This window comes from Felis catus, chromosome D2 (assembly GCF_018350175.1).
Source record: "Felis catus isolate Fca126 chromosome D2, F.catus_Fca126_mat1.0, whole genome shotgun sequence".
In the NCBI taxonomy this organism is placed as follows: Eukaryota; Metazoa; Chordata; class Mammalia; order Carnivora; family Felidae; genus Felis; species Felis catus.
The window spans coordinates 56,113,696-56,126,741 of NC_058378.1; the positions used below are offsets into that span (position 1 = coordinate 56,113,696).

Sequence of the window (13,046 nt, forward strand, 5' to 3'; positions counted from 1 at the left end):
CGTCGGGAGGCTGAGGGGCTCTGGGAGAAAAGAAGAGGACAGAGAGGAGAAGTGGCTGCCAGGGTAGGGAATGCAGCTGTTGGAAGAGGGAGATGGCCAAAGAGGAGATGCAAACTTTTATCATGTGACGTGCACTGTCCTCTCCCTCCCCAAGAAATGTTTAGCAAACAGTGCCATTCCAGTGGGACCCGCTCTTTGCCCTCGAAACACTGATGTTCTGAGATGAAATTCAAGACACGAAATGGCAAAATAAGGGCCCCAGGGACAGGTGGCCAAAGATACAAGCCCAGAGCCAACCCTGACTGTGTCCTAGCCACGTGGAGAAACCCGTGTGCAGCATTCGAGGCTGAAGCTCAGGAGTAGGCGAGACTGGATAGTGGGAGAGGACCCGGTCACCCAGGAGACCACTTCTGGCCCTGCCTTGAGACTGCTTCTGTGACCTGATAACATTTCCAGATGTGCCTGACCCACATCCCAGGCGTTTTGACTGACACAGGTTGCTCCCAGTTTTGGGCAAGGATATCGCTTGATGCTCGGACCTGAGGCCACGGCCCCCTGCTGCCTGACTCCCCTCTGTGACTGGCGCCCTGGGCACGCACCTGCAGCGTGATGTTGGCCCGTGGCCAGTTCTGCAGATCGGTGAACTGCAGGTAGGTGTCCCGATCCACAAAGTTAACACTGAGCAACTTCTCACACTCGGGGCCGCCGAAACCTGGAAGGCACTGGCACACCGGCCCGCTGCCCTGGTCCACACAGTTGGCTCCATTCTGGCACTCAGTCCCCTCGCAGGGGCTTCTGGGGGCAGGTGGGCGGGGAGGGGTCTCACAGAACTGCCCACTGAGAGGGAAAAGATACAGGTCAAAGAAGGGGCAAGGCAACATCTTTCTCTCCCACAGTCCTGGAGAGAAATCACTAAACATCTTGGGAAACTGGACCCTTAAAGCAACAGAAGATGCTCCTAATGAACACTTTCCTCGAGAGAACAAGCCAGAAGGATACTGAAGACAAGGTAGGAAACAGGGGTGGTCCCTGGACCAGCATCATAGCTATCACCTGGGCATTTGTCAGAAATGGAAAACCTAAATCTGCTTAACAAGATCGTGTGCACATTAAAGTTTGAGAAGCACTCGTGGCTCATGGCAGTCAAGTCTGCTAGCAAATTTTACTCTTGCCTATTTTACAGAAAAGAAAAAACAGACACGAGCAAAAGAGAGAAGACTCCAATTACTAAACAAATACAAGAGGGGACAGTACTTCCGGCAGGTAGTTCTGACACAGCATACATCCTGTAGCGTCAGCATTCACAACAGCCCAAAGCGGAAATAACCCAAATGCCTGTCAGCGGATGAATGGATAAACGAGTGTGGTCTATTCATGCAGCGGAATACTATTTGGCCACAAAAAGGAATGAAGTTCTAATACATGCTCCCACATGGATGAACCTCAAAGACATGACGCTAAGTGAGAGAAGCCAGTCACAAAGGACCACAGATTGTATGATTCCATTTATATGAAATCTTCAGGATAAGGAACTCTACAGCCAGATATCAGATTCTTGGTTGCCTGGAGCTGAGATGGGGGGCGGTGGGGTGACAGATAAGAGGTATGGAGTTTCTTGTTGGAGTAATGAAAATGTTCTAAAATTGATTATGGTTAATGCATGCAAAATCCTGACAATAGAGTACAAGCCACTGAATTATATACTGAAGCTGGGTGAATTGTATCTCAATAAAACCATGGGGGGGAAAAAAAAAGACCCAAGCAGAGCACGGGAGGTGGGTGGCCAGAAGGAGGGTAGGTGTTCCTCACCCCCAACTTTTCAGGGAAGTCAGGCTGTGAAGGTAAATGACCTTTACGCTAGGACGTGTCTTCAGAGGTTTTGCTGGGCAAGATGTGGTGGGCATTGGCCAGTAATCTGTACCCACCACCCCCTCCCTCAACCAGTTTAGGGACCCTGTGCCTATGATCCGAGTCATTAGGTAACTTCCCCAAGGCCACACAGCTAGGGATGGCATAGCCTTGGTTAAAACCCCAGGATCCAACTTCCAGGCTCTGACCATGGCTCCCTCCTGCCGGCTCAGCGGCTGGAGGCTAGAAGGCCTCAGTCACTCGGGGTAAGCGGGACCACTCACCTGTAGCCTTCAGCACAGAGGCAAGAGTAGCTGTTGACTCCATCCACACACCGGGCCCCATGCTGGCAGCGGTGGTCCCTGCAGTCATCCTGGTTCTCACTGCAGTTGTTACCTGCATAACCTGATGCGCACTCACACCTGGGGGCGAGGGGGGATCAGTCCCTCACTCAGCCGGGAGCCCGCAGGGCCCAGGGGCTGTGTGTACGTGACAGAGAACCTCAAGGCCTGCGCGTCTGTGGGACACCCAGGAGATCAAGCAGAGCTCTGGAGAGAAAGATGCCCCCAGCCCGTCCTGGTACGCTTTTCTGGCACAAGAAAGGAGCTTGTGTGGGCTTCTGAGTGACAGCAGCTTCCGGGCTGGGAGGATGGACACCGAGGGGCACGAGGAGATGGGGATCCGGTCACGGAAGACCCACCCTGGCCACTGACCACACAACCGAGGCCAAACTTCAGTCCCTTCTCGACCTGCCCAGCTGCTCCCCAGCACAAGGCCCTGAATCCTGGGGCTCATCGTGCCCTCTTCTCCAGCCTCCCCAGCTCCACTGGACCAGCCTCCTGGCCCTCCCTCTGCAGGGCTGGTGCCTCCTCTCAGCGATTCGAGCCCAGCCCCCGCCTCGGTGACCTGGGGGTCAACCATTTGCCTATCAAATCAGGAGCGCACTCCTCCACCTACTTTTCAGTCACAGCCTCGCAAGATGCCCCCTGGCCTGCTCCCCCCACATCGGGCCCACCCTGTGGTCAGACTGGTCTCCACTGGCAGCAACCCCCATCCCACCCAACAGCACTTCCCCACCTTCACGCCTATTGATTCTGGAACATCCCCCTCCTCTCTCCCTGCCCCAGTCCAGCCTGGCCAATAACCTCACCTCCTCCAGGAAGCATCCCCAGCTATCATCAAGAGATTCCCTGTTGGAAACTCTTTAAACTGCAAACTCCACGGTTCAACCACGCAACCTGGAGGGCAGGTACCCCCGCCTGGATGTTTTTATTCATTCCCCGTTTTCCAGGCTGCAAGCGACACCTTCCTACCCCAGCGAGCACGCACACGCACGCACCCCTCAAGCTGCTTTCACGCCACAATACTTTTCCTTACTACGTAAAATGGCATGTTGCTTCTCAATGTTAGTTTTTCACGGTACTCTTGACCCACCCTATTCATCGCAATGCGCTACGGGGTCTGGGGCTGCAGTCTGGAAAATGTGCTGCTCCTTTACATTCGCTCCCTCGGTCATTCGGGGCCTGAATACCCGCCGAGCTGCAGGCACAGTGGAGCTACTTACACCCGCCCGCAAAAACAGGAGGGCGAGGACAGGCACCGCACAACTGCTCTCTGCTCATTTCCCAGCACAGGGCGAGGGACCGCGTGCAGTCCTGTTTTATTCTATGTCTGAGGCCCAGCCCCTCTGAGCGGCAGCCACACCCCTCGAGCTGCCACTGCCCCTCTGCCACGGCAACCCCACCCCCCAGCGGCACCCCACAAGTGCAGCGTCTGGGCGGCATTTGGGTGGGGTCTCCCATGCACCCCTCAGTCTCAGGCTGGACCTCAATAACCCCGGTCTCTTGCTTCCTGCCACTGTCCTTGGGCGGCTCCTGCTGGACAGTGGGCTTCCTGAGAGACTCCACCCCTGACCCTGGCCTGAGTGGCTGGGGTTGGGTCCCTCAGCCACAGGCCTCAACCCTGACCATCTGTTTTGTCCTGACCAGTGGAACGGGCTTCCCAAAATGGGACTCTGTTTGCAAAACTGCAGATGGAAACATTTTTAAAATCCATGACCTTGATGTGGTCTTCAGGTGACAATGCACTTCCATATATGCCAGTAACAACGACGGTGACAACGGTCAACGACCCCTTATGCAAACCTCCCGGGGCTAGATAGATTTTGAAATTCAGAATCTTTTGGGGTTTGGAAAGGTGACACAATGCCTAAAGCATTATGTAACACGTAACGGGATCTGGGGCAGCCCCTTAATTACACACACTCACATTTCTGCAGCAAGAAGAGTGACTATAAGTAGCCTCGTGTCACTGTACGTCCGGTTTTATTACCAGATACGTTCAGGTCAGGCCAGATTTTGCTATCAAACGGACTTTTGATCTTCAGGGTTTTGTGCATTTTGTAATTGGGGATGAGAAATTGTGGATCTGGGAAGATAACAGCCATTTATGGCACACTTATCAGATGTCAGACTTGGAGCTAAGTGCTTTCTGTGCATTTGCTCATCTGACCCTTACAACCACCCCACGAGGAAGACACCGGGTGCCCAGTTTGCAGACGAGAAAATAGGCTCAGGCGGCCAAGGCATCCATTCAGCGTCACGCTGTAAACCCAGGTCTGTCTGACCAAAGCTGCGGCCGCCACCACCCTGAACCCTCGTAAAGCTGAGACCGAACTCACTTGACAAAGTAAAGAAACAGAATGGGGAGACCAGAGGGGAGGGGACTTCAAGGCCCATGCCCTTGCCTGGCCCTGGAAATGGGCAACACTCACCTTGGCCCATCTGGAGTACCCACGCACTGGGCTCCGTGCTGACACGGGTTCAAATCTGGAGAACAGAAGTCCACCAGCTGCTCACAGGCCCTTCCTGGGGAAAGAACGAGGAAGAGGCAGGAGAGAAGCTGCCCCAATCTCTGCCAGGCAGCTGGCCCGGCAGAAACCTCCTGTAGACACTGAGGGAGGGCCCCAGCCCTCCTGCCCACAGGAACGGGGCTCAGGGCAGGCACACCTGCCCACCTCTCCCCACAGATGCCAAAACTCCACCACACTTACCCGCATACTGCAGGGGGCACTGGCAGGTGTAGTTGCCCACGCCATCCACACAGGTGCCCCCATTGGCACATGTGTGCTCCACACAGTCGTCCGTATTCACCTCACAGGTCGGTCCTTCAAAGCCAGTGGGACAGGAACACCTGAGGTTGGGGGGGGGGGTGGTGGCAGGTGAGGAGAGACGGACAGGTGGGCAGGGCCAGGGCAGCAGCCTTCCTGAGGCACTGTGGAAGCCTGTGTCCACCTGTGACCATCATCATCCCAGAGCTTTGGTCCCCACTCCCGGCCAGGCCCGTGCTAGGCACTGGGGTTAGAGTAAACAAGACAGTCCTGCACTCTGGGGGCTCCCTCAGTCTAGCCGGGGAGACGACAAGGAGGCCGGCAACCAGAGGAGAGGCCAGGATGGGGCCACACTGAGGCCGGGGAGATGAGGACAAAGAGGCAGAGGACACCTAGCCCATATGTCAGGGATGAGGCGAGAACAGGGCTGGGGGATAAACAGGAATCAGCTCATGGAGGGTCCCGGAGACCAGTGATCTTCCAGCTGGGGGAGCACCTGCGGTTTGCCAAGAGCTCTGTGGGTCAGAGATGTCTGAGAAATTGATTTCCAGATCTTCACGTCCTGCACAAACACTTCCCTAAACAGACCTACCCAGAGCTTCAGAAAGGCACGTGCACTTCTCCCAACTGCAGTCCAAGGTGGGGACGTGCCTGGAGCCTAAAACCCTCAGGCACCAGATAAAGGGACAACTAAGAATTGACCGAGGATTAAAATAATTTCTGGGGGCACCTGGGTGGCTCAGTCGGTGTCCGACTCTTTAGCCGAGGTCATGATCTCACAGTTAGCGGGTTCATACAAAGACCCGTGTCAGGCTTTGTACTGACAGAATGGAGACTGCTTGGGATTCCCTCTCTCTCCTCTCTGCCCCTAACCCCCCTCAAAATAAATAAACTTTAAACAAAATTAAAAAATAAAAATAATTTTTGATGACAGATCACTCTGGGGTTTTTGGTATATAATCTCGGAAGGGTTTCAAATAATTGAATGGCATGCTACAATAAAACGTCTAATCCCAATGAGTTATTTCAACAACTCTTTCTCAGCATTTATAGCTATATACGTATATTTTTATAAAGGAATATATTGGATGCCGAGTCCTCATTCTGTCATATTCACCCTGGGACACATGAACCAGAAAATTACACACAAAAAAGCTCCACCTGTTATCTGTAATAATTATCAATAAAATTTTGTAGCGGAGTTATGTTCTGATCAATTGTATATCATTGATTATTGTAATGACGACTCAGAAAAAGAAACCGTTCATCAGAAGTTTATGGTGACAAGAAATAAAAAAAAAACTTTAAACTTACATTCCCATGTTGGTGGCAAAGAAGTATGGCAGCGTGCTCAATAAACAGACTCTCTAGCATCACAACAGATCACATGGGAACAAAAATGGAGGCGGGATTGGGGAGTAAAATGGAAATACTAGTTGGAGGAGAAAGAGAGGGAAGACGTTTAAGCAGTTAAAACAGGAGCTTGTGGGTGTAATCTTTAAGTGTATCAAATTGCGGCGCTATTCAGATTCCACTGGCAAATGATGAGAGTGAAGTAAAAAGTGAGATCTTTCAATGTTAATATTTACAATATCCTGGAAATTAACCTCCCTTGCAATGCAAAGTTCAACTTACCACGAAAAATTCCAGCCGTCAGTCTAAGAGCGTGTGAGAGGGGATGGAATTAAGTTTCGTGGGGGCACGTGAGCAAAAAGGTTTGAAGCGCCTACTGTCATCTGTAGGGCTCCCACCCCCACCTAGCGGGGAGCGTCTGAGGGGGCTCCCTTAGCTCCCCACTTTCCACAGAATCCCGCCCCTGGAGTCTATCAATGAGGAGGGGGTTGGACAGAGCCTATTGTACGGACGCCGTTTCCAAGGTGACGACCTGGGAGAGGCTGTTTCGTGTTTTATTTTTCACATCTGGTGATTTAGGTCTGAAGAGACAGGTTTGGCCATTCCTGCTAAGTAGACTCATTGTTTTCTGAAGAGGAAATTTGTTCGGCCGGCAGTTTATTTTCAGTAACTAAATACTGTGTGCTCCTCTGAAAAGCTCTGGGTCCAGGAGGGCTCTGGGAAGGTGGGGGGCTCGTGGAGGGGTCCTGGGGGAAAGCAGAGTGGGTGGGGGCTTGCGTGGTGAGCTCAGAGAAGAGTCAGGAGGCCCGGCCCTTCAGGAGTCCAAGGTGGGAGGAAATGGGCTGCCCAGGTGTGACCTGTATGACCCAGGAGACCATAGCGGGAGGCCCCGTACTTGCTAGCAGGAGGTGGGACTATCGGGAGGAGACTAGGACTTGCTCCCACCTCTGGGGGTGGGGGTTGGGTTGCTTGATACCAAGGAGCTGGCTGGGGGCCTGCCTTCAGGCAGCCCCGGCACAGCAAGCAGGTGGTTGACTTCCAATTGGAGGCCTTGGGGTTAGTGGAGATTTTAGAGGTTTAAAACACCCCTAAACTGCCCCTTAGCACTGCACATGGCCTTGGCCATGGACTCCCAGTGCCATCAGAAGGCCCTCTGGCACCTGGCACGAACAGGGAGGGGCCTGGAGCAGGGGCGGGCAGTGTAGCTCCAAGCCCCCGCCCTACCTGCTGCTGTGAGCCTGGCAGGCCCGCATCTCTCTGGGCAGCAGGGACCTGTGATGAGTAGGCATGGAGGGGTCTCTAGCACACCCCCACCTCCTCCTCCAACATAGGGAGGCCCGGGCCATCCCACCCACCAGGTTCCAGCCTCTCGAGGCAACTCACATGAACCCAGCATCCTCGCCCTGCCGCGGGTGGCAGGTCCCGCCGTTTCCACAGGGGCTGCTGGAACAGCTGTCCAGGGACACCTCGCAGTCACGGCCCTGGGCAGGTGGGGGAGGGGGACAGTGAGTGAGGAGGACCTCAGAGGGACCCAGGGATTGGTGTGAGCTGACAGAGACAGCCAGCCTGCTCAGCAGCAGGCCTCCCTGTCCCGAGAGTTACCTGTTCATTCATTCGTTCACTCATTCATTCATTCACGTGCTGGGTCATTGACTAAACATTCCCTCAAGCAGCTGCCCTGGGCACTGTGGGCAAAGTGGCGAACAAGACAGCACAGCCCCACCTCATCTTGAACAAACAGCCCTCCTCCTCCCCAGCCCCAGCCTCCACTCACCTTATAGCTGCTGGAGCAGACACACCTGTATGCCTCAAGGGCATCATTATGGCAAGTGCCCTGGTTCTGGCACGGGCTGGACAAGCAGGGATCACACTTGGCCTGGACAGCAAGCGCGGGGGGACCTGAGGCAGGGAGTAGGTATCAGGGGAGGGCAGGGCCGGACAGCCTCAGAGACAGTGCTGGAAGCTCTATCCCCAAGGAGATTTCAGCCCTCCCTTTATTTCCTCCGCGTCTGGTTCACGCCCCCTTTCTAAGCCCACCTTCCCGGCCTCCAGACCCTCCTTTGTAAAGTGTGGTTAATAACAGCACCTGCCTCGGGGGCCATATTGGCTAAATAAGCTAATCTGAAAAGTGCTTAACGGGCAGGCGTTGGACGCCCAAGGAGCCCCCACACGGCGTCAGGGCAAAGCCGTCCGCGTGAGGGCATCACAATCACTATTACTGAAGCCAGCTCTCGCTCCCCAGCATGGTCACGGGTGAGCAGAAGACTGAGGGCAGCCGCCTTGGCAAGGAGGGGACACAGCTCCGTGAGAGGCCATGCTTAGGAGCAAAGAGCCCATTTGTCTTTGAGATGTTTCTCTCCAAGGCTGAACAGGAAAGAACCCTCTCCTGTCACCACAGGCAAGGCCTTCCCCAGCCCCTTCAGGACCCACTGGTCCTCTTCCCTGAACTTGGAGGTGGACGAGGAGCCAGCAGCCAGGCTGCTTGCGGCACCACCTGTGAGGGGCATTAGGCCCTCACAAGAATAAATAGAACTAGCTGGTTAACTCAGGTTTCCGCTTAGGACTCCTTCTAGAAAAGGAGAAATACTGGTTCTGCTGAAGAGGTATGAGCACTAAGAGAAACAAACACTTTTCAGTGATAACTGGAAGGAAGCATGAGCAGGTTTCCCGGGCACTGATGGGGTTCTGTGTTTTGATCCCTGGTATGTTCGTTCAGTCTGTGAAAATTCAACGAGCCATTCACTTATGATCTGTGTATCTCGCTATTACGCATGTTATATTTCAGTAAAATAAAAAAAAAAAAAACATACCAGTGTCAACCCCACCCCATTAAATAAATATTGAGCAAATGTTTCGCTCCCAACAGGCAAGCCACAGATCAGGTCCCTCTGAACCGTTACCCCTGTGACAGCATCCTTCACGGAAGGTGGCCATTAACCTATGGCTGTCAGTTTCATTTTTAAAAAAAATTTTTTTAAACATTTATTCGTTTTTTAAGAGATGGAGAGAGACCAAGCGCAAGAGAGAGGGGGAGACACAGATCCGAAGTAGGCTCCAGGTTCTGAGATGTCAGCACAGAGCCCGAGGGGCTCAAACTCACGAACCGTGAGACCATGACCTGAGCGAAGTCGGATGTTTAACTGACTGAGCCACCCAGGCGCCCCATGTCAGTTTCATTTTTGATGGAGGTCTGTGAGCTTGCAGAGGGCAGGGGCTGCGCCCCCCAGGCGGCCCCCAGCACACAAAGCTGGGCTTGGGGCAGCCCTCAGCCGCCTCCCTTGGCTCAGCTGGGCTCCCGGGCCGTCAGTCAATCAGTCAATCAACCTCCGAATGAGTATTTACAGATGCCCTGAGTGAGGCAGCTTCAGAGCAAAGCGTGAGCAAGTCTCCAATCACACTCAAGTCCCTGTATTTCTGCAAATGTCAGGCGAGCGGCAGCTGGGTCCAGCGGCTCGGGGTTTAAGCTAATTGCCGCGCACAATTCCTACCAGAGAGAGGCCCGAGCACTCCCGCTGCTGAGAGGCTTGGAGCTTCCAGAAACGCCACTGCTATTTTTATTTTCCTTACATAACCCCAGGGAGGGATTAAGGCCCTTACAGCCTGAGATTTTCTGCCTGGCTTTTTTTTGTTCGTTGTACGTCAGGACTAGAAGGCGGCCATACTAACAAGCAGCAGGTGCCTCGTTCCTGCCACCTGACCACCCCCCATCCAGCGGGTCACCACAGGGACACAGGAGCTCCTGGAATGCCCTTCCAGGATTAGGCAGGTCTCATGGGCTCCCAGCAGCAGGTGGGCGGGATGCAACCCTGTACCCACCACCCCATTCTCGTGCTCCTGGCCTCACCTTGGCATTCAAACTTCTTGGCAGGCGTGGTGAGGAGCAGCTTGCCCTCCATGTCCGGGGGCCCAGCACAGCGGGCAATGCCCGGTTCCTTATAGCCCGTCTTCACCCAGCCAGACAGCCAGCGGAGGTGGCAGTCACAGTACAGAGGGTTGGCACCAATGGCCCTGAGTCAGAGAGCAGAGAGAAGCAGGCATCTATAATGGGCTCCTTCACCCACCGGGCGCACTCAGCCAGGGGCTGGCAAAAATCCCAACAGCCCCCTTACATGAGCCTTTCCTGTGTAGCCAGTGCTGCTCTAAGCACTTCCTACGTGTTGGCTTCTGAGTCCTCCCACACCCCACTCTCCCCACTGCGCACATTGCACCAGTCTCAGAAAGGCTGAGGCACAAAGCGGGGAGGTGAGACTTGAACTGGCGCCGTTGGGGCCAGAGGCCATCAGTGTGTCGTCTCCAGAGAGCACGGAGGGGAAGGAGTCACCAGTTACCGCCGGGATGAACCAGCTGCTGTCCCACAGCCAAGCATCCGACATCCTCACGAGCCCCACGGGGTAAGCTCTCTCCTCCACCTCAAACAGGGGGAACTGAGCCTCCCGGGGGATAAGTCATTTCCCTGGGGTCACACAACGAATGAAGGGCAGGCTCTGGATCCAGGGTCTGGATCTGACTCTGAAGCCCATACTGTTATTCTTCTTTTCATTTTTAACTAAGCAAGGAGCACACGAACGCATTCTCAGTCTAAACTACTTTGACAAACTGCGCACAGAAGTCTCCACCTCACACGACGTGGTAAACATACTAAATGCCATGAATTTTACACACCAAAATGGTTCATTTGATCTTATGTGAACGTCACCTTCATTTTTTTCAGAAAGGCATGTTCCTGTTACTGACGGGAGAGCAAAATGGTGTAACTCTGACAGAGGGAACCTCGTGATATCTATCAAATCACCCATGCAGTTGCCTTTGGACCTAGCAATTCTGTTCCTGGAAGTTTATCTCACAGATACAACTCTACAGGTGTATAAAGGTGTGTGTGCGGTGGGACTGATCACAGCCTTGTTTGTAACAGCCTGAAATGAACTACACTATACCCACGTCACAAAGAAAAGCTACACCCGGTGCCTCTACCACGTCAGAAGGACCCATGGCCATACGGCCCCATGGTCACCGTGCTCAGGCGTGTGGCTTCCCGCTCCTCTCCCATAGCGACGTAGAAGATTCTTCACAAATTATATCCACCTGCTGCACATCGTCACCAAGCGACATGTCTTGGAGATCCTTCCAGATCAGCATAAATGGATCCACCTCATTTTGTCCAAGGGCTTCCTGGCATCCCAAAGTAATGGACATCGAGCTTACTGAGCAATGTCCCTGTTGCCAGGCATCCTGGTTGTTTCCAAAGGCAGCGAATACTCTTGCCCATGCTTCTTTGGGAGGTGTGAGCATTGCTCTAGAACAGGTGCCCAGAAGCAGGCTTCTACTTCTAGATCGCGGAGGATATGCATGCTGGGTGTTCACAGGCCCTCCAAAACGAGGTGGCATCGGTTCACACCCGCCTGCGGCATAAGGCCATGCCTGCTCCCTCCCATCCCCGCCCGACACCGACACCACACAGCCAACTCTGTAGGGTTTACCAACCAGCGGACAACTGCAGCATCTCACTGACTCACAGCGGGAGATTTAGAGATGGGTCAGAGACAGGGCAGGGGAGGGTAGGGGGCAGAGTTCCTCGGCCTAGCAAATAGAAAAATCAGAGCCTGGGCCGGAGGTTCGTTTATATCAACGTTATTTTGAAAATATAGGGGCGCCTGGGTGGCGCAGTCGGTTAAGCGTCCGACTTCAGCCAGGTCACGATCTCACGGTCCGTGAGTTCGAGCCCCGCGTCAGGCTCTGGGCTGGTGGCTCGGAGCCTGGAGCCTGTTTCCGATTCTGTGTCTCCCTCTCTCTCTGCCCCTCCCCCGTTCATGCTCTGTCTCTCTCTGTCCCAAAAATAAATAAACGTTGAAAAAAAAAAATTGAAAATATAAGGCCGTGTGACGTTAGCGAGACTGGGCTCATTTATTAAGCACCAAATAGACGCGCTGCCCTCTTCCACCTGTTTCTGGGCAGCAGAGAGGACGTGGACCCCCCCGAAGTGCGTTCGGTCTGATGAAAGCAGCAGCAACCCTGAGCAGGAGTTCCCCAAAATAGCGCCGCTGACGACCGCGCAGTCTTACAAAGCGGCTGAGCGAGACCTGGACTGGGGCCGGCGCAGCTGCTCGCTGCCCGGTGACCTTGAGCAGCCCGCCTCACATCTCCGGGGCTCACTTTACGACGCGCTAAAGAGCCTGCAGCCTGGAGGAGGGCAGAAAGACAAGCACCAATAACCTAAAATGGGCACCAAGGGAATAACGCGGCGTGGAAAAGAAGGCCAGTTCAACCTCGACGTGTGTTTAATTTTTTCTGTCCTGATTTGCTGACAACATCCAGCCCGGCTCACAGGACAGTGGAGAAGCCTTCCCTTTGCCACTGAACGGGGCCGGGGCCGCTCAGAGGTACAGGAAGCTGGGGTGCGCCTTGATTTTCTGACGCTGCAGTGTGTTAATGGCAACAACAACAAAGTCTTTTTTAAAAAGCACAGGAATACCAAAAATTGTGCTCTAAAATGGTTACATGAACCAGAGTAATGGTTTTCACGTAAAAAGTGCAAGGTAATGCGATTATGTTATTCAAGAGGCAAATGTAGAATTTATTGTAAAATATGTTTTGTAATGCACCGCAGGGTTGTGGTCTGGTAATGGGCCACGAATTTAAAGTGTATTACGAATGACTTTTTTCAAGTCCTGTAGCTCATTTCGCGGCCGAGGCCACTGTGACCGTGGATGCCTTGACAGGCCAGGATTGCCACAGTTCC

General features: G+C 53.7%; 1 protein-coding gene across 3 annotated transcripts in view; it reads right to left on the reverse strand.

Annotated features, from left to right (window-relative positions):
* Positions 1 to 13,046, reverse strand: part of SLIT1 (slit guidance ligand 1) — a 175,461-nt gene that overhangs the window by 7,573 nt on the left and 154,842 nt on the right. For all 3 annotated transcript variants that reach the window (XM_019813631.3, XM_045040508.1, XM_045040509.1), the window contains exons 26-32: positions 10,155 to 10,318; positions 8,085 to 8,209; positions 7,694 to 7,791; positions 4,901 to 5,040; positions 4,622 to 4,715; positions 2,133 to 2,270; positions 600 to 837 (exon numbers count right to left, since the gene is read on the reverse strand). In XM_019813631.3, coding sequence (XP_019669190.2) covers positions 600 to 837; positions 2,133 to 2,270; positions 4,622 to 4,715; positions 4,901 to 5,040; positions 7,694 to 7,791; positions 8,085 to 8,209; positions 10,155 to 10,318 — 997 coding nt within the window. The remainder of the gene's footprint in view (positions 1 to 599; positions 838 to 2,132; positions 2,271 to 4,621; positions 4,716 to 4,900; positions 5,041 to 7,693; positions 7,792 to 8,084; positions 8,210 to 10,154; positions 10,319 to 13,046) is intronic.